Raw genomic sequence first — 27,662 nt, forward strand, 5'->3', positions numbered from 1 at the left:
TATTTTTGAAGTTGTTCTGGGTTGGATTCACCTTTCTGTTGTTTATTAGTTATTATGTTGTCTGGGGAGGAACTCAGTACAAGCTTTCCAGGCCATAGATTAGATTTTTTTAAATATTCAGAGGCAGAATTGGTTGAAAGTTGACACTTAACAACAGAAATGATTTACGACATGAGAGTAAAGATGACATAGCAGTGTGAAGAGGCCGTCTGAGGCTTCACTGCATGATAAGGTCGTCAACATTTTAAGACACTTCCAGACCTTTGGATACAACGTGTTTTAAAAACAACACAATCTCTGCTATTATAATGCATGGTATCAAAAAAGTGCTGAAGCTTGAAAACGAGACACATCTTCTGTCATGATTTTAACCACAGCTGAGGTAAGAGAGCTGAACAGGTCGGAAAATACTGACGTTTTTCAAGTCCTTTTTGAGCCTCACTAGATGCTAAAGTTACATATCTATGTCTCACAAACAGAGTGAGAGCAGAGGAGGTGACACTGTCTGAATTGCATGAATACATTGGCAACATGTTTGTGCAAATGAGTGAAATGTGTGAGATAGTTTGCCTACAATTTTTGGTTATTTGATACAAGAAATGACCCAATATTTTGGGTTTTTTGTTGCCATGGTATCAAAGTATGTATTGTTGGATTTTTGCTAGTATCATATCAAAGTTTCCCATTCTGGGATCTCGGCAACCCTTCTGCACAGGGAGGTCATTTTGAAACTCTAGCTGTTTGTTTTGTGTCTCTGCAGTTTCACACAAACTAGCATGACAGTGTGCACCTTCAGCACTGCCAGATGGAGAAACCGTCGACCTGTCAATGATGAGTGTGAAAAAACACTGACATGAGATTATTGCTTTTGAGTAATCACATTTGATTTACTTCTCAGCAGATTTTGCTGCAGCAAACGGTTATTTGTCTCAACGTTCTTGATTGTGCTGAGAGAAGAGAAGCCTTGATGAAGCTGGACTGAATGACTCAAATGAGACTTTAGTCATTGATTGTTCACTATCAGTCGATTATGGTGCGAACAGGAATGATGTAGGTCAGCAGAGAGTGTCGGGGAGAGCGACAGCCGGACAAATAGTGCCAGAGTTGGCTCATTCCCGTAGCTTTATAGATTTTCACATGGATTTTCTGCAGTTTACGACTGATGCACGTACACTGAAGCGAGCTATAGATTTGACACACATGCAGGGGTTTTGTTTGACTCGCTGCTCCGAGCTCTTCTTTCAGGATAGCAGAGGTGACCTCAGGTGACCCCGTCCCTCTGTGTGAGCTTCAGTCTAACAAGTCACACAGAACACACACACTATCACACAAGTATTGCAAATGCCAAAAATCTGTTAAAGTTATGTGATCTCGATGAAATAGCCACACAGTTTGTCCGTCATTGATTGTGTTCAGTCTGGTTGGTGCGAGGTTGTTGCACAAAAAAGGGTTTATAATGATCATACTGATCAATGACTTGCTAATGTGTGTGTCAGAAAAGGAGGGGACGTTGGGATGGGTTTTTGTGATTTGACATTGTGGGATGAGGAGAGCTCTTAAACTTCAAACTGATGATAGAAAAAGGCAGGAGATGTCCTGAATGGATCAGAAGAAAGGGGCGGAGCTAAGACAGAGAAATTAATGACATACTCCTAACTGCTGAATCTTTAGACCATGTTCTCGTCTGTAAACATTCTTATTTTGATTTCTTTTTGGGCTTTTTATGCCTTTATTCAGAGATAGGACAGGGGATAGAGGCAGAAATCAGGGAGAGAGAAAGTGGGGAATGTTATGCTGAAAAGGAGCCTCAGGTCGGATTCGAACCCGGGCCCCCCACATGGAGGATCAGCCTCTGTACATGGGGCGTGCACACGAACTACTAGGCTACTAGCGCCCCTCTTATTTGGATTTTATTGGCTAGAGGCTGTTATTTGTCAAACAATGGTACCGGGTGGTCCCTGTATTTCTCTCATACTAGCTGCTGGATTCTGAATTCTAGCTATAAGTTCTTTATAATGAGAAAAATTCAAACTGTGCAGACTTTAGGATGCATGTTGCATGGTTCTAAATAAATATTTATTTATATTAAATATGAATATAGATTCTCTGTCAGCCTTGAGAACAGTGGAGTTCAATGTTGGACTTTCATTCTTATCAAACAATCTCTATCGCTGCATGGAGAATGATGGAGAATGTGACCTTAAGTTCAAAGCCAAAGTACTTTGCAAGCGGCCACCTCTGGTTTAGATAAATGCAGCCAAGGCAGAACTGCAAAAAACTGCAGTTCCCCAAGTGTCCACTTGAGGCTGGCTGCAAAAAGCCCTGGAAGTCCCATCAACATCCATATTAAGACTCCCCATTTTTAAAGCAGAACTACAACCTGGTAAAAAAATAGTTTCATTTTCTATAGCTCATTTCTTTGTTTGCAAAAACTGTACGAGGAGGGGATTTGTTTTTTAACTCCTGTTATGTTTTGGGCTAAGAGGTACTAATAAATTTACATTTACAATTGACTGAGTTGACTGACGCGTTGTAGCTGTTTGTCAGGAGACTTAAGGCTGACCTCATCTTCATCTGTTTGCATGTTTCTACATAAATGGAAAGTTAGGTGGAGATAGCATTTCCAACATGGCGACTGCCTCACTGAGACACTACATCCATGTTTTATACAGTCTATGGTGTTTTGTTGCACAAACTTGTTTCAATTTCTTTTCTTGTCGAAGTTGTGTAGTTAAGAAAACTGGTGTGCACATACAAGCTAAAGGCATACAGGTGCTTGGCGAAAAATGCTTTTCTAGTTGCCATCTGATGATGTGTCCATGTTATGAGTAGAAGTCCTCCTGACACTGTTAAGAATTGTTTCCTTTAAAACCCTTCAATCCAAATCTTTGAAACATAAAGATGTTTTAGCATTTATGGACCTCCACAGAATAAACAAAAGTAAAAATAAACATCAGTCCCACTCTCTGCATTCACTTAACCAGCCTGTTTATGAAACTGTCCCTCTCTCTGTCTCGACATCCCCCTCCACAGGTGATGCAGGTGGTGAGGGAGCAGATCACAAGGACGTTGTCTAGTAAGCCGACCTCCCTGGAGCTCTTCAAGAACAAAGTGAACGCTCTGAACTACAGCGAGATCCTCAAACTGAGGCAGACGGAACGGCTGCACCAAGAAGAGACTCTGGCTCCTCCTGTACTGTGAGTTATTAGGATGTTTACAGATTACACACCTGTCCTGGATGAAAAATGAACGTGTGCACCTTGTCCACTGACTTTGATGAGTCTCATACTGAGTTTCATAGAACCATGACCAAGAAAATGTCGACACAAAGGGCCCTCTCTTACACCCAGCTCATTGTCTCAGCACTCATTGCAGGTGTCTTTTCCTATTCCACATTAGTTTCACGCCCACCACCCAGGTTTTGTAAATAGCTTGTAAACTTGCGCCAACGTTAGTGCCGATTGGAGTGTCGGTCTTCCAATGAGGTGTGGTCAGGGGCTGAGGTGTTCCTATCTTCAGGATGCAAAAACTTGCTTCCCTTTAGACCACCTGAAACATGGTCCAAAGTCTGAAATCTGCCTAACCCTAACCCTAAAAGTAATCAGCCTTTGTGTATTTCAGTTCAAATCGGCATATGATGCATTATGGATGTTTTCATGGATTGGAAACAGGTTGACATTCTTTGCATTAGGTTGTTTTCTAAAATGTTAAAACCAACTTTGTTTCATAACAAACCCGATCAGCTGCTGTATTGACGACAACAGATATTTTCCACCCCTATGAAACATGATGACAGGTCACCCTATGACTGTCTGTTGTTTCTTATGCTCCTGTTTGTCACTTAAACACTGAGAGTAACAGTGTGCTGCTCTTCTTTGTCATTGCCGGTTATATTTATCCTGGAAATATTCATTTTAAATGTTCTGTCTTAGCAATGTTAAAGGATAACTGATGATCATCCAAGCAATGACACTCATTTAGCCCCCTTCTCTCTAGAGTCGATGCTCACACAGGTCACCATGTGGTGGACCCTGAAGCTTTAGTGTTTATCCAGCTCTGCATGGGTCTGTAAACCTTACTGTGTTCTAATCTCTCTCCATTTTTCAAAAACATCTCCAATATTGATCCTAGTTTGAGCACGTTTCTGCTCGTGGAGCTTATTAGAAACATGCAGAGGCTTTTTAGGTCGGGTACAATCACTTCTATCTGAACCACTTCTCTTGCCCGCTTCCATCACTACAACACCTGTTGGGTTGACCTGATAACTGCTCTCATATCTGGCAAACCGAGGGGCGTCCAAAACGGCCGAGTGGGGGTGCCTTAAAACCGCCTACCTTCTCTGGTCCAAACAAATCCAGAGCATTCAGGAGCAGAATCTAAAGTTAGAAGGAGGACATACTGACTGCTGCATTGTTGTCAGAGAAGCCAGCACTTCAACATAGCATGTTTCCTTAATGTCTGATCATATAGTAAGATCACTTTATGATTTACTCAGTTGATATGAGGTATTTTTTAATGCTTTGGTACTTTTTGATTCTATAGATCATTGAAAAAAATGGAGATTGTTTTAAACACAACAAAGACAAACACAAGTCAACATTTCCAAGGTCTGTTATAGTATCAAAAGCATCTTGTAAGTGACAGTGAGCCTGATACAATGTATGAGCGAGGCAGTAAATAACAGCATCACCTGCATATAAGTGCACATTTACATTGGGAACATGGGGAAATGAATGTGTGTCTAATGTAATGTAAAAACGCATTTTCTCTTCTAGTGAACTAAAAGAGCGTCTGAAGCCAGAGCTGCTCGAGTTAATCCGCCAGCAGAGACTCAACAGGCTGTGTCAGGGAACCATGTTCAGGAAGATCAGCAGCCGACGCAGACAGGGTAAGAAAACACACTCGTACTAAAGAAATCCACACTGTCGTACCCATCGATCAGTAACATGACAGCTCTCCAAAAAGTGAAGCAAAAACATCCAGAGCTCCCCTCTACAGACTGGCTGCAGGTTACAAGCTCCGCCCCCTCCATGTTAACAGATGGGACATGGGTCAAACTATAAAATTTAAACACATGTCAAATACAATTGACCTCAAACATGTTTTCCTTTTTAAAGTTAGTACTTATCTGGCTGATTCATACCTACGTTTTCATTCTATCAGAAGTTTGTTTTGGCTAGTTATTTGATGCTATAAAAAATAATATTACGCTATGATTGAGAGCTCTGAGGCTCCTGCGCTCCATGTGCAGCAGAGTAGAGGAGAAACAGCGAGAAGAAACATTTAATTAACAGAAGAGTAATTGACCTTTTCATTAGTAGGGGTGGATATTTTTGCTTCACTTTGGTACAACATACACTGGGAAGAGGGGGAGACGCACATATATGGTCAGTAGTTTAACCTTTGTGATCGTCTGCTGTTTCCTAGATAAACTATGGTACTGCCGCTTGTCGCCGAATCACAAAATGCTTCACTACGGTGACGTGGAAGAAGACACAGAGAATCCACCAATTGAATCACTGCAGGAAAAGAGTGAGTAATCGCTGGGAGTGTGTTTTGGAAATTAAAAAAAAAGAAATTTAAAAAAAAAAAGGAAACTTCTTCTGCAGTTGGACATTTATTTAGGAGAGTTAGATCTTTTCTGTTCATCATCCCTCAGTTCCTGTAGCAGACATCAAAGGCCTGCTGACGGGAAAAGACTGTCCTCACATGAAGGAGCACAAAGGCAAACAGAACAAGGTGAGCAGCGCCTCTTGTCATTTCAGAGTCTGCTCGCGCTAACAAAACGGACGTTTCATCTAACTGTACTGTATGTGCTGCAGGAGGTGCTCGACCAGGCATTTAGCATCTCATATGACGTGGAAGAGTACAGCCTGAACTTCATCGCCCCATCCCGAACTGATGTGAGTAAATAACGTTATCAGAAACATTTTCTTCATGTAAATTCTTTCCTGTGTTTACTAAACAGTGTTTTTACCGGCTTCCTTCTCTGTCAGTTCTGCCTGTGGACCGATGGACTGAGCGTCCTCCTCGGCAGGGAGATGAGCAGTGAGTCCATGCGCAGCGAGCTGGAGATCCTCCTCTCCATGGAGATTAAGCTCCGCCTTCTGGACCTGGAGAACGTTCCCATTCCTGACAGCGCTCCGGTCATCCCGAAACCGCCAAGCAACTACAACTTCTGCTACGACTTCAGCCAGACCGAGCAGTAGAGAGTGGAAAAAGTGTGAATGTGTAAATATATATGTGTGTGTGTGTGTGTGTGACCATGTGCGTTCATGCACTTATTCCTAAAACACAGATTTATAACTATGACATTTTATTCTTCTTCCTCTGCGGCCTCATTTTTAATCATCCAAGTGAAACCGTGTGAAGACGAGCAAACTCGAGGAGAGTGACTTTAAACAACGACAACAGTTGTTTGTACTTTGACTTCACTAATGCTGCACACTTTTCACCTCTTGTCTCGGAGACGGAAGCTTTCAGGTCGTCTCTACGTTCACGCCTCCTCCTCAGCTTTTCTAGACACTTCAACAAAGCTCCAAAAAGCTAGACTCACCTTTTACAATTCAACCACTCACTCAAGTAATGGTACTTTAGTTTTGTTTTATAATCATTTTAAAGTCCTATATATATCTTAAACTATGCATTTTACATTTTGAGTATACTTGTTTGCATATTCGTTTATTTTATTTTCAGATGCTTTTTTTAAAAGGGCATTAACTAGAACCCATTGTGTTCTCGATACGTGGCACATACAATACATTTCTAACATTGGAAAAGCAAACACATGTTTCTCAGATGTGGAAAATATTTAGCTTAAAGCTCCTGTGAGGAGTTTTCACCTGGTGATGAAACAGACTGTTATTAACACTGATGCCTCTACATGACCTTTAAAAGCTAACGAGACCATCAGAGAGAAGAGAGGTCATTTTTATATGATGATTTTTTTTTTTTATGCATGAAACCGCTGCCGTAAAGGAAGGCGTCAGATGAGTTGAGTCACAGCACGCTGCAGAAACGGCCTTTGTTTACATTTTTCACGATAATGGGTTTGTTTGACTTTTTAAAGTACAGAGATGAAAGGTACCGTGTTGACCACATGGAGGCACCAAAATCATTCTTCTGTAGCCTGAGTTAAAATCCAACATGGCTGCTACGTGCATCAACATGAAGTTTAAGCAGTAACTGTAGAGCTTATTAGCAGCTTAGTCCTCTTTTTGTGTAGTTAAATCAATCACACCGATCAGCTAAAGTACAGAGTATCGTGCAAGCGCTATCCGAAGACATGTTGTCATCATATTTTTGCGTCACAAACTATCCAGTAGTGTGTTTTTACCTGGCAACCGCTAACAAAACAAAGATACTCCTGGAGGTGTCCATGTTGTTGTCTGGCTTTTTGCCAGCTCTTAACCATTATGTGGTTATCTTGGGTGTGAGGTCATTCCCAACACCGAGATCAGAGTTTGGAGGTAAATGGAACGCACCATATGAGCTGTAGACTTGTGTTTTTAAAAAAGATGCAGATCTGCATCAGGTACTGAACTGACCCTTTTTTCTTTTTGTTAATTTACAAAAAGCGAATGTATATTTTCTCCCTAATGAACAGTATGCTGACAAGAAAAACTTGTAACAAGTTTCAAATCAAACTGTATGTGTCTCACTCTTCAAACGCCTGTGTGTGAACTGACAGCTCATCAGGACGTCTCAGTCTGTTCAAGTGTTTCTGCCTTTTCCTTTCTTCTTCTGGTAACGGGTCATTTCATTTCAGCGCCGTCTGACTGTCCCTGCAGTGCATTTCTGACATGTGATAACACTCACTTTGAATTGTTCCTTTTAGTTGACTTCACATGAATAAACTGATTCATAATGAGAAAACAAACAAGCATGTGGTGCTTTTCTCCCAAACTTTGCTTTATTTATAACATAACATTTACATATCATGTTTCATCTTTACAGCCTCTCTCTCATTGTGCATTATAAAGTTAAAAAAAAACAATAAAAAACTTCCTTCAGATTAATTCAAGTAAGTTTGATGTTCCAGCTTGATCTACTACCGAGATCTTATTGAACCAGCAGACGTTTAAGGATTAACATGTTGTGCCATTTGTCTTCTGCGTCTCTCCTCTTAAAGTTCCTTCAAATCTGAGACTCTTAAATTAACTTTATGCATATCACATCTTTGTTAAATAATCAATTATTTAACTCGAGTACTTAACAAGTAATCTGGGTAAATACAGCGAACAAAAGCCGGCATACTTCTGACATCTCTCCTGAAGGAAACAATGTATACACCTGAGCTTTCAAGGTCACATATTCTCCTCCTCTTCTTCAGTGTAAATAACTCTCAGAGCTCCCCAAAACATGTGTGAAGTTTCTTGTTCTATATCCACTCTGATCCTGTATTTGATCATGCCTATAAACCCCTCTATTTCAGCCTTGATCAGAACAGGTTGTTTCTGTGTCTGTAGCTTTAAATATGTAAATAAGCTGTGTCTGACCACGCCCCCTCTCTGGTAGGGCTCGTGTGTCTCGGGCTTTCTCGCTCCATGTCCTATTTTTTACAGTGAGAAGGCAGACTCAGAGGGCAGAACAAACAACTAGCTGTGGGAGTGTCACCCACCTGGGGGAGGAGTTACTGCCTGACTTTTTAAACAGCGAGTTATACGACCAACTGTTTAAAGACTTACACTGCTTACACATGTACAGGATGAGAGTAAAGAGGCACCGCTTTGTCAACAGCTTTGTTTTTATTCCAAAATGGAATAAAACCAAAAGTTCCTCGCAGGAGCTTTGATCTGAAAGACGTAGTAAAGAACAGAAAAGAAGTACATTCTCTGGCAAGAGCCGACGATGAAGGTCAAATGCCTCCATTTAAACCAGGGATTTAACAAATGCATGAACAGTCAGGAAAAAAATGATTTCCACCACACAGCTTCTACATCACCGACTCTACAAGAGCACCTGAAGAAAGCCCTGAGGCTTCCCTCCTTCAACAGTTTATCTTTTCATCTTCAAGATCTTTCATCACGAGCACCCTGGAGTTCATCACCCTGCCACCGAGAGCACCACGTGTTTCTTCTTTGCCCAGGTACAGGAAAGCATTTTGAGACCCCCTATGTCAATGTGATATTCCAGCTGATAGCCCAGAACAGAACGGACATCTTAAAAAAAACTAAAAATTCTCCTGTGTTGATGTGCAAAAAACAAAAACTAATTGAGAAATACATCAAAATTAGTTTTAACAAATCCATAAAGATGTGGACAACCATGACAATTTAAACAACAAACAAAAATAAGCTTTGGTTTAGTGCTAATATTGGAATGTTTTATAAAGATATAATCCACCATTTACGTTTGACGCTAAAACACTCAAGTTTAAGATTATTAGATTTGAAAACACATTTCTATATATACACAATTATTAAGTACGTGACAGCTGCTGTCATCATATTGAGATATAGTGGATGTTCTTACTCAGATTAAAGTACCTTGTAGGTTCACAATACAAATACTGCAGTTCAAGTCTGTTTAAGAGAAAAGTATATGAGAGTCTTCTTCTCGATGCAGCTGAGTGTTTCAGTTTGAAGGATTCATCTTCAGGTTGAACTGAAACGCATCACTTTGAAGTGATGATGCACCACATAAACGCAACAAAAAATATTGAATTCAAAGGTTTTATCCCTCTTGAAGTGAACAGATAAATATCTTTAAATGGAGTGAGTGCATACAGTGTTGTCTGACTTTTTTAAATCTAAAGGCTGGGCGCCCACTAGACGATTTTACGCCCAATTTTGGCCTCGACTCAAAGTTTCTCACAACTGATTATGTGTCCAAATAATCCTCAAGTGTGTGGCATCATTACGGTTATTATACTGCTCCCTATCGAGTCAGAGTATCCGTCCGCAATAGCCAATGAGAGCGAGCAGAACGGGAAGCGTCACCAACCGGATGTTGCGTACCTTTACAGCTCACAAACATGGCAGCGAACATAAACACAACTGACCTGAGCCGAATATTGAAAAAGAAGAGCAGCTTGTGGAATTATGGCAACAACACAAAGTTGATGATGCAAGTTTCTGTGAGATCTCGTGTCTGTGAAATCATTACTGCGCTCTCGCAGTCAGGTCGACATAAAATCTGTGAAAGCTCTCCTTATGTCTGTGGTCTCCCATGTTTTTCAATCCGGACAAGATTTGAAATCATCTGGTGTGTATCCAGCCTAGAAAGGGTGACATAATTCTGACAAGTTTCACAAAGTAGCATCTGACCACATTTTACACTTCCTTCATTTCTTTGGATAAATTTCTGATATGTGCTAGCGGGTTTGTCGTGCGCCCGACATTAAGAGGCTGCAGTCCTTGAAGCAGCTGCACCTTTCCCTCATGTCATTCCCCAGTCGCTCCTCCTGATTTCAGTTTCCACTGATCTGTCTCTAAAATAAAGACAAAACAAGCCCCTAAAATAAATCTAATTAAAAAAAATGTGCAAGAGATGAAACCCCAGAGCAGGCTTTGGTCAGCAGGGTCGTTTTACTGGAAAGGTTCAGCAGAGTCTTTGAGGACATTCGGACTGTCAGTCAAAGTGTGAGGGTTGGATTGGATCAGCACCACAGATAAGTTTGTAGTAGACGTTTTCCAAGAAGGGCAGCTGTGACTGAAGGAGGTCGACGGTTGTTACGGAGATGTTTCTGCACCTTGAGATGTCGAGTGTTCGCAGGCGCTTGCAGTGCTGCACCAGGACGAACAGGGATCTGAGGGTTTCAGAGATCAGCAGGTTTAGATGTCATTCTTTACCACAGGCTGCAGGTACAGCACACGTGAGTGTAACTCACCTGTCAGTGATGTTATTACAGCAGGACAGGTAGAGATGATGCAGTCGGTGGAGGTATGGCGCAGCCTGTTCCACTCCACGGTCGCTGATCCCCGGGCAGTGGCTGAGTGTGAGGCTGGTGAGGCTGCGGCAGTGCCAGGCTACGGACGCTAAGCTGGTATCAGTGATCTCTGGCAGCATGGAGAGAGACAGACGCTGGAGGTCCGGGAAACGCACCACCTGAATAGAGGAGAAAAGCTCCTGTCAGTGATTGTTTAGAATTTCAAACCTGACAAAAAAGCTGAAACGTCGTCGTCCCCTGCCACCTGTGTGATGCTGCTGTCGGTGAGTTTGGAGCACGCGGAGAGGTCCAGCTCCTGCAGCCTGCTGAGTGCTAACAGTGAAGACCCAGGCTGCTGCTTGAACTGCTCCAGGTCATTATTTGTCACCAGCTTTGGTCTCTCCAAGAACAACAAACGAGGGGGCTTGAAGAAGCCCATGTTGCCAAAGGTCCGAGTGAACCTGGGCTCCTTGTCTCCCTGTTGAAACCAAAGCACAAATTTAAAATACAAGTCACTTCTAAAGCAGGGGGTCCAACTCAACCACAAATAAAATAAACAGGCTTAAGTCTAGAGCCAAAGGTGTCAACATTTATTAAGCAACAGATTTCACTGCATGCTATATAACTGTGGGCTAGCTATGATTGACATATGGTATTGACATAAATAAACAGAATGGATTGATGGGCGTGGTTCTCACCGTCTCCTGGTCGTGCTCACATTTGGCAGTCTCCTCCATGCCCAGCAGGCCCCAGTCTGTGACTTCTTTACAACAGGCGAGCCGTAGAATGACCAGCCTCTGCAGGTAAGTCGCGATGGCGCGCACTGACAGGTCGGTGACGTTGACACAGGACGTCAAGTCGAGCTCCCGGAGAGAGTCCCCGAGAAGCTGGGTGAGAGAGAAAACTGCAAGATCCTGAGGGGGGGGAAGAGCGAGAAGCATGTTTTTCGTAATGTGTTTTTAAAAAGACATGTATATAGACACTGGACAAAAACACAGACTGACCCTGATGTAGATGCAGCTTTTGAGGCTGAGCGTCTCCAGCTGGGCTCGGGCCGCCCTGGATCCCGTCAGGCCTCTCACTATCTCTGTGCCGCTGACGTGCAGACACTCGGACAGATCCAGACTCCTCAGGGTCGACACAGACACAAGGTCAGCGAGGCCTTTGGAAGAAAAGAAATCATCTCTTGTACTCAGGAGTGTTTTTACAGGCGAACAGAAAGCTGAGGAAACTGTATCTCACAAAGGCTTCCACGTTATGGTGTCGGTTCTTTTATAGTCACAAATTAAAATGTAAGTCTGATAGAAACAGAACGATGGCTACCTTTTTCAGTGATCCTCCAGTCGTGGGATAAGGACAGGTGTGTCAGCGACTTCAGGCCCTGAGCTATGGCCTCTACAGACCTGTTGGTCAGCTCTTTGCAGGCGCTGATGTCCAGTATCCGGAGGCTCGGCTGGTGCTTCACCAGAATCTCCACAGAGTAGTCCGTCAGCTCCTTACAGCCGTGCAGACACAGCTCCTCTAAGACTAAATCCTGCACCTGGAACAGAGAGAATATTAAGTGAGTAAAGGACACTATAATTCTTAAAGTGTGAGTCTACTTGTGAAACTATTTATGTTTAAAGAAATAAGGGTTCAAGCTTCATTGTTAAAAACATGATGTGAGCAGATGGTGCCTGCAGATGTAGCTGCTCATGGAATTAACCAAAGGATCTGTTGTTTCAGACTTTCTGACCTGTGCAACAGTTCGCAGAGATTCGGGGGTAATGGAGGTCCTGCTGAGGTCCAGAGCCTTGAGGGTGGATTTCTGCTCGGTTAACAACCTGCGCAAGTTCCTCAGCGACAGCAATGCGGACGAGTCCTCCACAGCTCCCACGGGGCAGCCTCGGTACGGGTCGAACTCGAAGGCGATGTGACAGCCGGCCAGCGAGAGGCGGCGAAGGCGAGGGGTGCAGCCAGTGATCCGGTTAAAGGTGAGGTCTGAGAGGTAGCGCAGGTCTGACAGGTCCAGCTCCTCCAGACCACACAGAGCTGAACTGACCTGGAACGAGAAGGCAACGCAATTTATATGATCTATCATGAAATTAGATACTGAAATCAGTTTTTGCCCAAAATTAAATAAAAGGCAGCTGAAAACAGGGGAGTCTTCATCCTACTAATAAACGAACTGGAATTTAAGCAGACCTGCAGTTTTCAGATAACCAAACACACACAGAGTATTAAAAAAACTGAACGCTGCTTCTCCCTGTTTACTCCTGAGTCTGAAGACAGAAAGCAGACACGACCTAGATGTAGGCAAACTCCTCAGTACTGTTGTGACTGCACAAATATGTTAGCCTTGTTTAGTTCTCTCTCTCTCTCTGTCTCTCTCTCTTCCCCTCACAGCTGAACATAGGCCTGATGAGGATCTGTAGTTATTTTAAAGCTTCGGTTCTTTCTGACACCATCGATCATGAATACCACAGAGATGGTATCGTTTTAAAACAAGTGGTATCGAAAGGAACCAAACATTTTAACTTCATAGAGAATGTCATGGCTATTTGACAAAAACAAACAAAAGGTGTTATTACAAAAATGTTAACGGTTAACAAACGGCCACTGATGCTCCGTTTCAGATGGTTTGTATGCAGACAATAAGAAGTTCAAAGTCCAGTCGTGAGTCACTTGTCTTCATTTAATTCAGATCATGTAAACTAGCAAACATCTCATTGACCTGGTAAAACACAAAACGTATAGAAGACAGAGATTGACCTGAGAGAAACTTTTACTACAGGTGGAAAAACAATAAAGCTGTGAGCACAACACAACGATAATAAAGATTGAATATGGGGCAGTAGTGAGAAAGGCAACATTTATCTAGCGCAGTACTGATGGAAAAGCCCAGCAGTTATTCACATGATCACTTCTGTAATCCCTGCCATGCCAGCCCATAATCACGCTCGACGGCAGATATCCGGAGATAAAAACCAGAGTGTGAACGATCATGGGAAAAAGTAACAAAGCGATATCTGTTCTTTCTGTGATATGAAAAAACACACCAAAGAAATGCAGTGAGTTTCAATAAGCTTAAATCTGGACATTAACATGATTAATTAATTAATACTTTAAGTCTATTTATCTCAGGCGGCACTATAGGAGGAAAACATGTGATGTGCAATGCTATTTTTTAAGTGTAATAAATAAATTAACAGCTAATTAATTTGCTTTGCAGCGTCTCAGCGACTAAAATGGCTTTGGTCAAGTTTAATGATATATCTCCTGAATACGTCATCTCCAGTATTTAAACTCAGTCAGCCTATAATTGCTTTTTGGACGGTCAGTTCAGGACTCATGAGATCTACAACCCACTTCATCTCACCTTTACATCACATATAGTACCTGCTGTCTGTGCTCCTCCCGGGAGAGGAACGCTCCGGACATGAAGAGGCTGTCCAGGCCCCTGAGGTCCAGCCTGCGGAGAGAGGTGAGGCGAGGGAGGAGGGTGAGCAGAGAGGCCTCTGTGATGCTGCTCCCAGGCAGGGCCAAGCTCTCCAACTTAGAGCCCAAACACAGACCCACCTGAAGACGGGAGACAAAAAGACACAATCACACCAGGGGAGAAAATTAATCAGCAGGGAGAATATCCTGTCCTCTTGAGTCCTTGCTAGTGAATAACAATACCAATACCACAACACAAAGTAAAGGCCTGGGCACCCAATGTTGAATAATATCTTGTTTTAAATCACCCAAAATTTCAAACAAACTAGTGATTACTGTCTAAAGTGCAAAAATGTATCAGCAACTTTTCGGTACCAAAACAATGCCAATGTTTTTGTGTAATTCAAACCGTTTTATCACTCATAATCCAGGTGGAGCCAATCTGTGACCACCGCTGCTCTTTCGACTGAATATCTGTAAATGGTCAAATGACTTGAGGATGTATATCCATGTGGCAAGAGAGAGAGAGAGCGAGAGAGAGAGAGACGTGGGTTGGGCTTTTATGCCTGAGCAGGCTGCTTTGAATGTGGTGTGAATGTGACTTCGGGGGCTCCTGCAGCCAGCCTCATGCAGACACTTGAAATGCAGCATTTTGCACTTCCACATTGGCTTCATTTTTCAAGATCTGAGTTTGACGCTTAGTTATTCCTTATATTTTACAATCTTTTAAAATGTCCATTGTTTGGAGCGCAGTGGTTAGTGCGTGCGCCCCATGTACTGTATGGAGGCTATGGTCCTTTCCCGCATGTCATTCCCTACTCTGTCTCCCTGATTGCCGACTCTATCCACTGTCCTATCTCTACAATAAAGGCACAAAAAGCCCCAAAAATAAATCTTTAATAAAATGTCCATTGTTTAATATTCTATTAATCTCTCGTTTACAAATGTTTATATTTGGCAAATGTTTCTCTTGATTTTGTTTTATGCACAGCTCTTAGAGGCAAACCTGGTGACATCAGGATATAATAAACTTTGCCTTGACTAACTTAAGCTTTGCTCTGAACTTTGGACCATAAAGGGTGTAATCAAGGCACGGCTACAACATCCTGATCAGCATGACGAGATGCTAAAAATATATGACTGATACCAAGCAAATACAACGTATGATTGCCTTCCATGAGAGCAGAGTTTAATAACTGGTTCCCAGCAGAATCAATTCCACTGAACTTGGGTTTGCACAAAAGGTTGTTTCAAAATTATTCTATAAGCCAGCAAGGTGGAGAGTTTTCTGAACTCACAAAGGGTGTGTGATCTTTTAAAACGTCCCAACTAGGTCTTCACATGACAGCAGCAATATAACTTTTAAACAAAAACAACACTGTTAAAGGAGTAATATGTAACTGACACCTAGTGTTTAAAATGGGTACTGCAGTCTAAATTCTAAACATTGTAGAGCGCTCTCTCCCCCCGCCCCCTCCTCTCTAGAGTCCATGCTCACACAGGTCACCATGTGGTGGACACTGAAGCTTCAGTGTTTATCCAGCTCTGCATCGGTCTGTAAACCTTTCTGTGTTCTAACCTCTCTCCATTTTTCAAAAGCATCTCCAATATTGATCCTAGTTTGAGCACGTTTCTGCTCGTGGAGCTTATTAGAAACATGCAGAGGCTTTTTAGGTCGGGTACAATCACTTCTATCTGAACCACTTCTCTTGCCCGCTTCCATCGCTGCAACACCTGTTGGTTTGACCTGATAACTGCTCTCATATCTGGCAAACCGAGGGGCGTCCAAAACGGCCGTGTGGGGGGGGGGGGGGGGGTGCCTTAAAACCGCCTACCTTCTCTGATCCAAACAAATCCAGAGCATTCAGGAGCAGAATCTAAAGTTAGAAGGAGGACATACTGACTGCTGCATTGTTGTCAGAGAAGCCAGCACTTCAACATAGCATGTTTCCTTAATGTCTGATCATATAGTAAGATACCTTTATCATTTCATTCTCTTCATATCTTACTGATTGCTCCTTTAAAGTACAGAAGGCAAATATTTCAACCCTAACAGAAAATAACAAATTTTTCACTCATCAAAAATCTGCTCTGATCCCCATATGACAGCTATCTAGCTTCATCTGTAGATGCCAGTAAATATTATAGAATAGACTGGACTTTTGGATAAAACGTTATTTGATAAAACATACTAACAATACTAAAATCTGTACACAGTTTTTTAACATGTTAGGGATCATCCACAATGAGTGACGTAGCATAATCTTGTATTCATAACTTTTTAAGTCAATAGTCATAAAACACTGCAGAAAGCTCAACAGGCCCAACAGCAAACACAGTCTTAAACAAAACCAGAAAACCTGCTTTGTTTGACTGGAACAGAAAAAAGACTGAAAGTGAGTGATACTCTGAAGAGGAGCATCAGCAAGAGAACCCAGGAAAGTTCATTATAAACACTGTGCTGAAGAAAATCTGATATCAACCCCGCCCCAAAACCACTAGACTCCCAACAATGTAGATCATATGGCCAAGAGGAAGGTCTGAAATAAATCCAGTGAGGCTACACTCTCTAGTTCTTATTCATGGTTTATGTACAGCTACCCAGCTTAATGACTGAAATGTGCTAAGTTCATTTAATAGAAACATTTTATTGGGGCCGGCCTGGGTTCGAGTCTGACCTGTGGTTCCTTTCCTGCATGTTGTTCCCCCACTCTCTCTCTCTATCCTCTTTCCTATCAAATAAAGGCAAAAAGCCCCTCCCCCCGAAAGAGAAACCGTTTACGACACCTCCAGGAGCAGCGATCTGGACATGCTGTGTCCATCCAGCTGGCTGATGATCAGACTGCAGCGTGACTTTGTGCCCAGACCCCTGATGAGCTCCAGGGACGAGGCTGAAGCTGGGAAGCAGAAGGTGACGCTCTTCTGCAGAGAGAGAGGGAGACAAACAGATGAAGAGGTATCATGATGCAGCATGTTCTTGTCGGACAGTGAAAAACACTCCCCTAATGCAGATGGTCTCTGCTCAGGTGCAGTATACCTGAAAGCTGTGGTCCTGGCTGGCATTGTACCAGCTCTGACACACCAGTGAGGCCTCCTTCCTGTCTGAAACGTGAAGAAAGCTCAGGATGTATACTATGATCTGCAGAAAGACAAAGAAATAAAGAAATAAGAAGAAAGAAATAAAGTCGGAAATTCCAAGTTGCTGGTGTGATACGTCATCAGGAAGTTGGAATCCTGACTTGGAAACTCAGAGAATCTTCAGTAGAGTTAAAATCAATCATGGCTGCTTCAACTTTAAAGATGTACCTCAGTCCTCTTTTTGTGTAATTAAATCAATCACATTGATAGTATTTTACAAAGTCTATCAGTAGACATGTTGTCATGTTATTTTCTCACACAAACTATAACGTATTGTGCTGTTATTACTCCGTATTAGCTGACAAAACAAAGGTACTCCTGGATGTGTTAGTAGGTAGTTTCCCGCTGTGAGGTCAACAGCTAGGTCAGGAGGAGCAGTCCTGAAATGATTGAGATAATTTATAGTGCATATGTGAAAGCAGCTTTTAGAGAGTACTAGCCCCTGATTAGGGTCATTTATAGAGGTAGATCTTTGACCCCAGAAATACATTTAGACCATGGTTCCTGCGGTCGAAATGCACTTATAGTTCCTCAAAAAGGTCCCTAGTTCCGGGGGAATGTTCCTGCGGTGGAAAGGGGGCTAAAGACAGGTTTGTGCTATCAGTGTGTCTCTGCCACTGCCAACCTCTCATCTGTTGTTTTATCATCATAAATAAATGAACTGACCTCCAGCGGCAGCTCGGGTGTTTCTATTATGTCCTCCCCATCGCAGTTTTCCATCTCAGCTTCTCCTTCGTCTTTTTTTATTAAAGACTGCGAACCATCACACCTGTCTCATATAGCCATTCACCCTCAATACAATGTTCATATTTCCAACCAGTGGGAACAAAAATACGAGCTATGCGGCCTTATGTCACTCCACTAATCTACTTTACAATGCACCTCAAGCTGTATCTGCTCCTCCGTCAGCCCTCTGACTTCAGTTGGAACAGCTGACCGCAGAGTAACACACTGACGTCAGAGGGAGGAGCTTCTCTTCTTCTCTTGTTTTTTTTTGGGGGGGGGATCGCAAACAACTTATAGGTGCATACCGCCACCTACTGTAAAATAGTGTGTAACTTCATGTCATCAGTCATGTAGTAGTGCCTGAAGAAGTGGGTGCACTTTGCTCTATTTTTTTTAAGCGACCCGTCCAGCAGAGAATAATATGAGGGACAAAAAATGACTAAAGTATAAATAAATAAATAAATGTTGGGAGAAATGCATACAATAATGTATAAATAAATAAATAATTAAATAAATGCATCAATAAATATAGAAATAAATATATAAATGCTGAAAACAATACATCAATGAATAAATAATAAATACACTTTGTTAATGTAAAAGGCTATTTATATATTTTTACATATATTTATTCATTTATTAGCGTATTTCTACAGTTATATATGTATTAATGCATACATTTACACATTAATTGAGTTATTAATTTATTTCTGTGTCCAGGTCGTAAGAGGAAAAGTATATATGTAAATTTGCTTCTGTCTGCTTTTCAAAATTGACCAATCCTGGGGCGCTGGTGGTGCAGTGGTTAGTGCCCCCATGTATGGAGGCTGTCGTCTCAAGCGGGCAGTCCGGGTTTGCATCCCACCTGTGGCTTCTTTCCCGCATGTCATTCCCCACTCTCTCTCCCTGATTTCCAACTCTCTCCACTGTCCTATCTCTCCATTAGAGGCGTAAAAAGCCCAAAAATAAATCTTAAAAAAAAAAAAAATAATTACCAATCCTCCTTCAGTAATGTTAGGACGGCCCACTTAATTTACATATTTACTTTTCCTTGTACAACATGGACACAGAAATATATAAATAAATATATGAATATATTTACTTATATATTTATTGATGCATTTATTTATTTATACATTATTGTATGCATTTCTCCCAACATTCATTTATTTATTTATTTATTTATTAATTAATTAATTTTTACTTTAGTCACTTTTTGTCCCTCATAGAATAAACGTCCTCTGTTAGAAAAATTGACACGTAAAAACTTCAAGAAAAAGCGAAAGACCCAGCTCTCTACGGCCTTAATGATGATAATGACGATGGTTTTAATATTATTGATGATGATGATGATGGTAATGACGATGGTTTTGTTGGATAACGACGATTGTTGAGATGGTTTCTATACTGAGTAGGCCTAGAGCTCTGAAGAGCAGCCGTCAATGTTGTGCTTTGCCTCTGGTCACTTCCTGTCAGCAGTCTATGGCCAGCACCTGTGGGTCCGATATGACTCAAAGCTGTTTGTTTGCACTAACTGACATTGTTTCCTCTTTTCTAGATCCTTGCTTGTGTTGTACTTACTCTCTGATGTACGTCGCTTTGGATAAAAGCATCTGCTAAGTGAATTGTAGAATTGTAGGATTGTAGAAGACTCCTTTTGCACATTTAGTCAGTAAATACTTGCCAATTAGAGACAGAGTAAGGAGGGTCATTCCATCAACATAGGAAAAGAAATTGCCGCATACTATCTAATATTGACAATCAATCAATGGTGTGAATCTGGGGGGATTTAAAAGTTGGTATACGCTATGCAGACTGAAAAATAAGTGTGTACAGTATACTCCGTATACCTGCGTATACCCTGTATTATACCACTGCATGTCATTTACCTATACTTTTAAATTCTCTCTGACAACCTTATGTTCCCTCCTGACAGCTCTTATCCCCTCTGCTTCTTCCTCTCTGACCAGTATTCCTCCCATATTCCACTCACGCCTTACAGCTCTGATTTTCGTTTGCAACCTCTCACTCTCACAGCTGCATACTTAGAGGGATGTCCTTTTTCGTAACTGTTTTGCTAGTTTGTCAGCACACTCATTGTTGTCTTTCACTCCAAGAAAGGCAACAATGAGGCCAGAGGGAAGAGCATTCTGGGAAATTAGTTATCTTGTTCTTATTGCACATATTCACACTGTCCACCTAAAGCGATCAATTTTCTTGAAATATACAGACACTATAGTCTGGCTTTGCACCACCGGGCCTTCCCTCAGTGTAATGTCTAAAACCTCTCCTGGACCACACTGAAGACCTCCGTGCAGAGATCTCCAGGCTACATAAAGAAATGGAGGATATGGCCATCAGCCCCAAGTTTGGTTTGGAGGACATTACATTTTAGCAAGTTTGTTGTATTTCAGATGATTTATTCTGTTCAGCTAGCATTAAGCATTATGCTTTTTTTCCATAGGCAATATCTCCCAACCCTACATGATAATAAAGAAAAGTGATATTGCATTCAAAAACAAAGTTTATCCAAATTATAAAAAGTGAAATTGCAGGTGAAATGAAATATAGTATGGACATATGAAAGTGATCATTGCACATGATAATGAGCCCAGTTTGGAAATGCTTTACTCTGCATTATACAAAACAATAAGATACATTTTGCACATGGCTATGGAAAGCTAAGCTCCCCTTTTCCTGCAGCAGAGAGTGGAGGAGTTCTACAGCTTGATGGCCAAAGGTAGAAAAGACCTCCTGTGGCACTCAGTGGTAATCCTCGGTGGTGTCAGTCCCCAGCTGATGCAGCCCGCATCTTGGACTCCAGAGTGGCATGCAGGTGGTGAGAGGTAACTTTGATCTATTTTATCCGATTATCATTTTTCTTGTGTTTTCAGAATTGCTTTCTCAAAAACCTTCAACATCAAATTTGGAGATAAAGACATTGAAAAACTTGAGGGATGTAGGAACTTTTGGATGAAGAGGAAAGTCATTGAAATTCATGAAGACAAATCTGCTGTATGATATAAATAGGCTTAACATGATTTAAAAATTAAGCTTTAAAAGCTTTGTTTCACCTCAACTGTGCAGGTTGCAGCAGGTAAAGTCATGTGTTCAGCCTTCTAATTAGAGAAACACCTTAGACTAATATGGGCAGGCAGAGGAGGGAGACAAGCCACTACTTAATCTGGACGTCATTAAGTGGGTTTCAAAACAGACCTCATCATCCATGTCTCTCCAGCTCTCTGATTGAACTTGCCAGTCCTGCAGTCTAAAGTACGCTGTGTGAACGTGTGAGGTTTCTTTTTTCTCTCTGGGAGCTCGGCAGGTGTGTGATGATATGAGAGCTGTGTGGATAAAGCGACCGTTGCTCTCACTGGCTGGGGTTGGGCTCCTCATCTACATTGGTACTTTTCTAAAAGGCATGTATGAACATAGGGGGGATGACAAGGAGATGGACACATATAGCCAAGGGTTTTTCTGGCAAGGAGGCAATCATCAGCAATCTCTGTGAGTCGAGCATGCTTTGTTCAAAAGTAAACTTCAAGACAGTTGCTGATTTTCTATACATTTATTTTATGTGCATTTAAATACATTTTGTTGAATAAATTTGAAGGCCTGTGTCACAGATTAAAAGTCTAATAAATGAGTTAAATTATATGACAGCTACACCATAGCCCATTATTCTTTTTTAATAGCAGAACATTTGATCTTATATTTCCTTGTCTTTCTTTGGAATTTCATTGTAAATAAGATTTAACAGAAGTTTCCCATGGTTTGCTCCAATTTCCAAGTATTCTGCTTCTCTACCTCGTCTGTACATTTGCTGTAGCCTGAAATTGCAAAGTGCCCTTTTAAAGACAAGTTTACAGCTCGCACCTTAACCCCTAAAGAGAAATCCAGGTTCATTTTATAATCCTGGAAGTGAAATGTAGTTTGCTTTTGTTCTTTGACTGAATTGTATTGATAAAATTACAATATCTGAGATTTCATTTTAAGGCCATATCGCAGCCCTACCTCTCATTCCTCGCTCTCAGTCTCCATTATCCTTCTTTCTCTTTTTTTCCCCAGACAAAGTATTCAGTTCTTTAGAACAAAAGCAGGATGCCATGCAGAAATTACTCGAGGAAGACAGGGACACACGAAGAGTGGCCGCAGAGGTTGATCAGATACCTGCCAGAAAACAGCCAGAGCAGGAAGAGAAAAGGGAAACAAAGAACAAGGACCATAAAAAGATCCAGCACCATACAGAAAATAAGTCGAAATTACTGTACCCTCACTCTGCCCTGTTCAAGGAGTGGGGGACGAATCTGTCTGAGGATGAACAAAGAGAGGCAGAGGGATTGTTTAAGAAGTATGGATACAATGTTTTTCTCAGCGATCGCCTTCCTCTAGATCGACCTCTGCCAGACACCAGGGACCCAAGGTATATGTAAGACATGGTTTGATGTCAGACTTGTCGTTTCACTTCAAACTCAGAGATAAGTTAAACAAACTCTTTCTATAGACTCCCTCTACTTAAAGGCAGGGTTGGCAATTTTCTCCAGATACACTTTTTAAGATTTTGGTTGAATTGTCATTAGGTCCTGACAGACATTAATAACTCATGTTCTCTGAATAAGGAACTAAGAAAATCTGTCTTCTGTAGCAGTTGTAAGCCTGTAAAAATGTCTGCCACGAGGTACCAATCTGATGAACCAATCACAGCCTCCCTGTCTCTCTGCTCGCTCTCTACCCCATGCATGCACAAGCCCACACTCAAAGCATGAGCTGAGGTCCGCTTCTGGACCAATGGCGCTCGTGCATGTAAGTGAGGGGCGTGGCTATTGAGGGAGCAGAGAGGGGAGGGGGTGGGTGCAGACAGGGCACTGAGGGAATGCTACTTTTAAAATCATGCTAGTTTTCGAAAATTACCAACCCTGCCTTTAAGTAGTACATAAACTCCTGATTATTTAATCTGAGTGTGCACAATCTGATTTTTCAAGGCATGTATGTGTAAGCAAGAGCGGGTATTTTCCATCTCAGAACATATAGATGTTTAGATAAACAGGGCCCAACATCTGTGTGTCCACACATGACACTGTGGATTATGGTTGTGTTTCTAAAGACATGTATCATTTTAAAAACACAAATAATTTCTAATCTTTGGGGGATTCTAAAGTACATAGCCGTGTAATAAAGGGGGGGAATGTATAGTGAGCGTGTTGTTAAAGTGGAGGAACCCCTTCAGGATGAGACAGCACGCCTTAGTGATAACAACCTGCTCACTGTATATTATCCCTGACATACATTTTCAGGTACTATAAACAGAGGGCTATTATGTTAAACATTAGTTTTCCCGTCAACTACTGGCTTCCAGAATATTTTTTCCTCATATTAAAATTTTCAAGCTAACCACCAGAACTGAAAATTAAAATTTGCGTCCACAGATATTTCATTTCACAAAGGGGAGGCGTTCATACAGCAACCAAGTGAAAGGCGAGGTGATTTAGGGTTAATGGTAAAGACAGCCTGCCTCATATTTTTAGCTTCTGTGTGACCTGGATAGTTTTGCTCAGGGTGTGTTAGGGAGGGTGTTAGGGAGAGTGAGGTTAGATATTTATGTTGTTTCACAACTTGCCTGTGCAGCCGCTGCCTAATCTGAGAACCACCACAACCTTATTTACTCGCCATCTTGAGACACAGCTTGAGCAATGAAGGTTTAAAGCCCTTGCACAAGAGCGTTGTTGCAGTGGGGATAATGACACATGGGCGAGTGCTGTCAGTCACAGTCTCAGACAATTCAGAGGTGCATCAGACGTGAGGTAAGATGGCTTATTTTGCTCATCTCGTCAGTCTCTGCATCTGTAGGCTACTAAACATTTTTCATGCAACCCTAGTTTTCCCTTATGTGGCCTCAGATTTAAACTTGTGAAATAGGAGGTGAAAGCCTTCAAGCAGCAGGCTCTTCATGTTTATTTAGCCTCATCTCAGTCGTACAGAAGTGATAAAACTGATTCACAGCACTAAGTAGCTCCTGATAAGATGTTATTATGAGACTTAAATGGAACCTTTTGTTGTACTGATTTTTCTTAGAAACAGTACAATTTAACCCATGAAACAACTTTCTTTGAATTTAGGAAATATGTTGTATTGATTGATAAATTTGCCTCCCTTTCCTTCATGCAGGGCTGAACCCCTGCTAACCCAGATCAAAGGCGACCGAACAGTGGTGGTGTCACCTGTGTTTGACAAAGTCTTGTTCAGCGACCTCAAGGTGACTCCGTACCAATCAGCTGCACACGCCTTCGACTGGGCTTTATGGTGCATGTATGAGTCCTTTTCTCCTGACTATTACAAACTCAACGACAACTCATTACCTGGAAAGTAAGTTTAATTCAATCTGTCTTCTTCGGATTTACATGTTTGTCAAACAAATATAACATCATTTAAACATTAAGTGGAAGTAAGCACTGTGAACAAACCTTGAATCACTCTGTTAAGCCCCTCCCACCAAATCAAAAGAGCTGCTGACACAAGTCCTGTAACATGGAAGGTAGTTGATGCTAGTTTGTACAGAGTCATTGTGATTGTCTAGATAACCCTGATTGGTTAATCTAAATGACCAACAGGGTACCCCTTGCACAGACAACCTACGCTCTCAGGTCCGGTCGGTAACAGGAAACATACAAGGAAAAATAAGTCATGACTCTTCAGGTTTGCCCCACATAATCCCATGGGCAAACACAGTTGTGTTAAATACATATGGTCAGGTGACCAATCATCCAGATTAGAACAGCTCACATCCTGTACCTCATTGAGTCCATGAGGTTCAGTTGTATTGAGTTCATAAAACCCAAAATGACTCCCTTCTTAAGAGCTGGATAATCAAATTGCACGCTCTGTTTAGGCCTCACTCTTTCAAGAGCCCTGATTGGTTGTTTGATTCAAACCAGACAAGTTTAAAAAATACAATGGGCAGGGGCTCATAGACACAGATCAGAGACTGTTTAATTTAAAGAACATAACATTTTAAATATTGTAAATGTTTAGGAATGATCACAGCAGATAATGATGCTATTATGTACTATATGTATCGAGGTCTTAATAATAACAGTCTTCCTCTTTGGCTTCAGGAATCCGTCCATCATGGGCATTTTTGTTGCTGATAGAAAGTTCCTCGGAGAAATTGGAGTTCTTGATGAAGGGATGACCGTATGCGGAGGAGAAAATGTCGAGCTAGGAATTCGTGTGAGTAGATGCCACTCTTCTAACATGAAACTTTACAGCTGACGGCAGAATCTCCGGGCAACCTGCAAATATGGAGCCCAAAGATCCTCTGGAGAAAGAATGTGCAACATTTTGATCCAGTAGATGTCGCCCTTGAGCACCAGCATGAAACCAAAACAAACTGCTGTTTGGCAACACATCCGCTCTCCTCCAGAGACACACCTCCAACCCCTCTCCACTTGCGTTCACAAAAAGTAGTTATGAATCAGAACGCGCCATAATTAAGTGCCACTGAGCGCAAGTGGCGGACAAAATTGTACTTTGCTCAAGCTGCAATTGCCTGTGTCCTGCATTGTTGTGTTGGCAGGCTAATGTTAGCACACTTTGGTTAACTCATAGCTTCATATTGCACATAAATTGAGACAGAATGACCATGATCTAAAGACAACTAGTACAACTGTGAAACTTAAACAATGAGACATGATTTCAGCAGTGTGAGCAAAAACTGCAGTCAGTTGGATTCTTGTGCTTTATGAGAAATATGCAGAAGTAACTTGGGTTTTTGGCCAAAAAAATCTCTTCAATGTACTGATTTGATTTTGTGTGGGAAATACCCATAAAACAAATCAGACAGCCTATTTGTGTGCAGTGCCATCTTGCGGCGGCCACCACCAGCGCGGTTAGCGGTATCAACTCAGCGTGTTGTGTTGTTGCCTTTTTTTATATATGGTCCTGTGTTTTAACCTTGTCAGAGAGGACCTCACCTGATGACCTTTAAGGCCCTGACACAACAAGCAGATGGCAAAGAACTAGTGGCGACGAAGGCCGCTTGTGGCATCGGTGCACAACGCCTTTTTTCTTGGCCAAAAAGTTGCACACCGCTAAGACTACAGCCGACGGCCAACTACCACGTACCACAAACAAGTGTGAGAGGAAATAACTCTCCGTGCCAGCAGGCGGCGGTAGTCTGTAATCGTCATTCTAAAAAGGGGAAACCGGAAAAGGACGATGAAGAACACGGATAAATAAACTGTTGGTGTGATACAAGAAGACAATTTTCTCACCGCTGTCGCTCAAGACTCGTAATATAGGTACTTCTAATGGAGAAAAATGTCTGATTAAAAAGTTGAAAATGGCACTGGTATTGTCAGTGCCATTTTGCTTAACCGAACAGCCAATCAGAGAGATTCCTACCCCCACCCACACCGGCGACGGCTCATGGCGATTCAACAAGTGGAATCGGCCAAAAAAAGGCCGACGGGTAGCGACGGAGCTGGACACACTGCAAAAACTAGGGCGACGACCGCTCACCTACGGCCGACGGTCTCCTTGGTGTGTCAGGGCCTTTAGTCAGAGGGGACCTCACCTGATGACCTTTAGTCAGAGAAGACCTCAACTGATGAGTAGAGTCTGGACTAAAATCTGTTAAAAGCTGCTAGTATTCCTTACATTTTAATAAAAAATATAAATTGTTACTAAAATTACTTTTACATGTCTTTAAACATGATGCTCATAGCAGTTACATTAAAAACTGTCAATCATGATTTTACCTTTGAGTCCTTGGTGAAGGTGTGCTCTTCAGAATCAGCACTGCAAAAACAAGATGAAGGCATCCATGATGATGGCGTCCACCTTCACAACCTGCTGCTTCAGTCCGGTTGCATAATAATCACCTACAGGAAAAGCACAGAAATGCAATAATAGTGCTTCAGGTTATTTATTGGAGGATGTACTCTACGCAAAGTATACTGCAATGATTACTTTCTCCTCCATTCCTGACGTCATCCTTGCTGTTGTCTTCTGTCAATGAGGATTGGCTGGACGATTGAATATTTTGAACTTGCGCGAAGACGCGACCTGCGCGAAATCCCAATTCGTCCGTGCGATGCAATTTCACGTCATTCCCAAGCGGCAACCTCAGGTCTCGAAAAATGAAGCCGATGCGGAAGTACAAAAAACTGCAGTTCATCAAGTGTCCGCTTGAGGCTGACTCCAGGAACACCGGAAGTCACATAAGCCCACAGCCAAAAAAAGCCTGTTTTTACAGCAGAAATTAACATGTTTACAGCTTGATACAAAAAAATTTGGTCTAATTAGCTCCTGTCTCGAACACTGTACTGGGGAGGACTGATGAAGGAAAAGAGTTATCAGCCTGTTGTTAGTTTGACAATACAAACTGTTTAATGTCAAATGACTGTTTATTTTAGAGTTTGTTTTATCTCCAGGCTAGCAGGAGGAGCGTGAGCAGGAAAGTCGTAGGGGATGACAGCAGCCGTAGCCGTTAGCTATGCTATGAAGTGGACTG

The 27,662-nt window shown here is 41.9% G+C and overlaps 2 protein-coding genes and 1 pseudogene across 2 annotated transcripts in view; 2 read left to right on the plus strand and 1 right to left on the minus strand.

The window, feature by feature from the left end:
* Window positions 1-7,883, plus strand: part of elmo3 (engulfment and cell motility 3) — a 29,500-nt gene extending 21,617 nt beyond the window's left edge. The window contains exons 16-21 of the mRNA XM_020651099.3: window positions 3,034-3,197; window positions 4,776-4,888; window positions 5,428-5,532; window positions 5,660-5,739; window positions 5,823-5,903; window positions 5,997-7,883. Coding sequence (XP_020506755.1) covers window positions 3,034-3,197; window positions 4,776-4,888; window positions 5,428-5,532; window positions 5,660-5,739; window positions 5,823-5,903; window positions 5,997-6,209 — 756 coding nt within the window. The 3' untranslated portion in view covers window positions 6,210-7,883. The remainder of the gene's footprint in view (window positions 1-3,033; window positions 3,198-4,775; window positions 4,889-5,427; window positions 5,533-5,659; window positions 5,740-5,822; window positions 5,904-5,996) is intronic.
* A 7-nt stretch (window positions 7,884-7,890) lies between these two features.
* Window positions 7,891-18,356, minus strand: fbxl9 (F-box and leucine rich repeat protein). The gene is made up of 11 exons (XM_020651104.3): window positions 18,092-18,356; window positions 17,325-17,426; window positions 17,075-17,209; window positions 14,249-14,428; window positions 12,606-12,911; window positions 12,194-12,410; window positions 11,875-12,032; window positions 11,569-11,784; window positions 11,136-11,348; window positions 10,832-11,049; window positions 7,891-10,750 (listed from the first exon to the last, which is right to left on the minus strand). Exons 1-11 carry the CDS (start codon window positions 18,143-18,145, stop codon window positions 10,573-10,575), a joined length of 1,977 nt encoding a protein of 658 aa, XP_020506760.1. The 5' UTR covers window positions 18,146-18,356; the 3' UTR covers window positions 7,891-10,572.
* A 2,525-nt stretch (window positions 18,357-20,881) lies between these two features.
* Window positions 20,882-27,662, plus strand: part of LOC109996808 (probable polypeptide N-acetylgalactosaminyltransferase 8) — a 31,090-nt pseudogene continuing 24,309 nt past the window's right edge.

The sequence above is a fragment of the Labrus bergylta genome, chromosome 7 (assembly GCF_963930695.1).
Source record: "Labrus bergylta chromosome 7, fLabBer1.1, whole genome shotgun sequence".
In the NCBI taxonomy this organism is placed as follows: domain Eukaryota; kingdom Metazoa; phylum Chordata; class Actinopteri; order Labriformes; family Labridae; genus Labrus; species Labrus bergylta.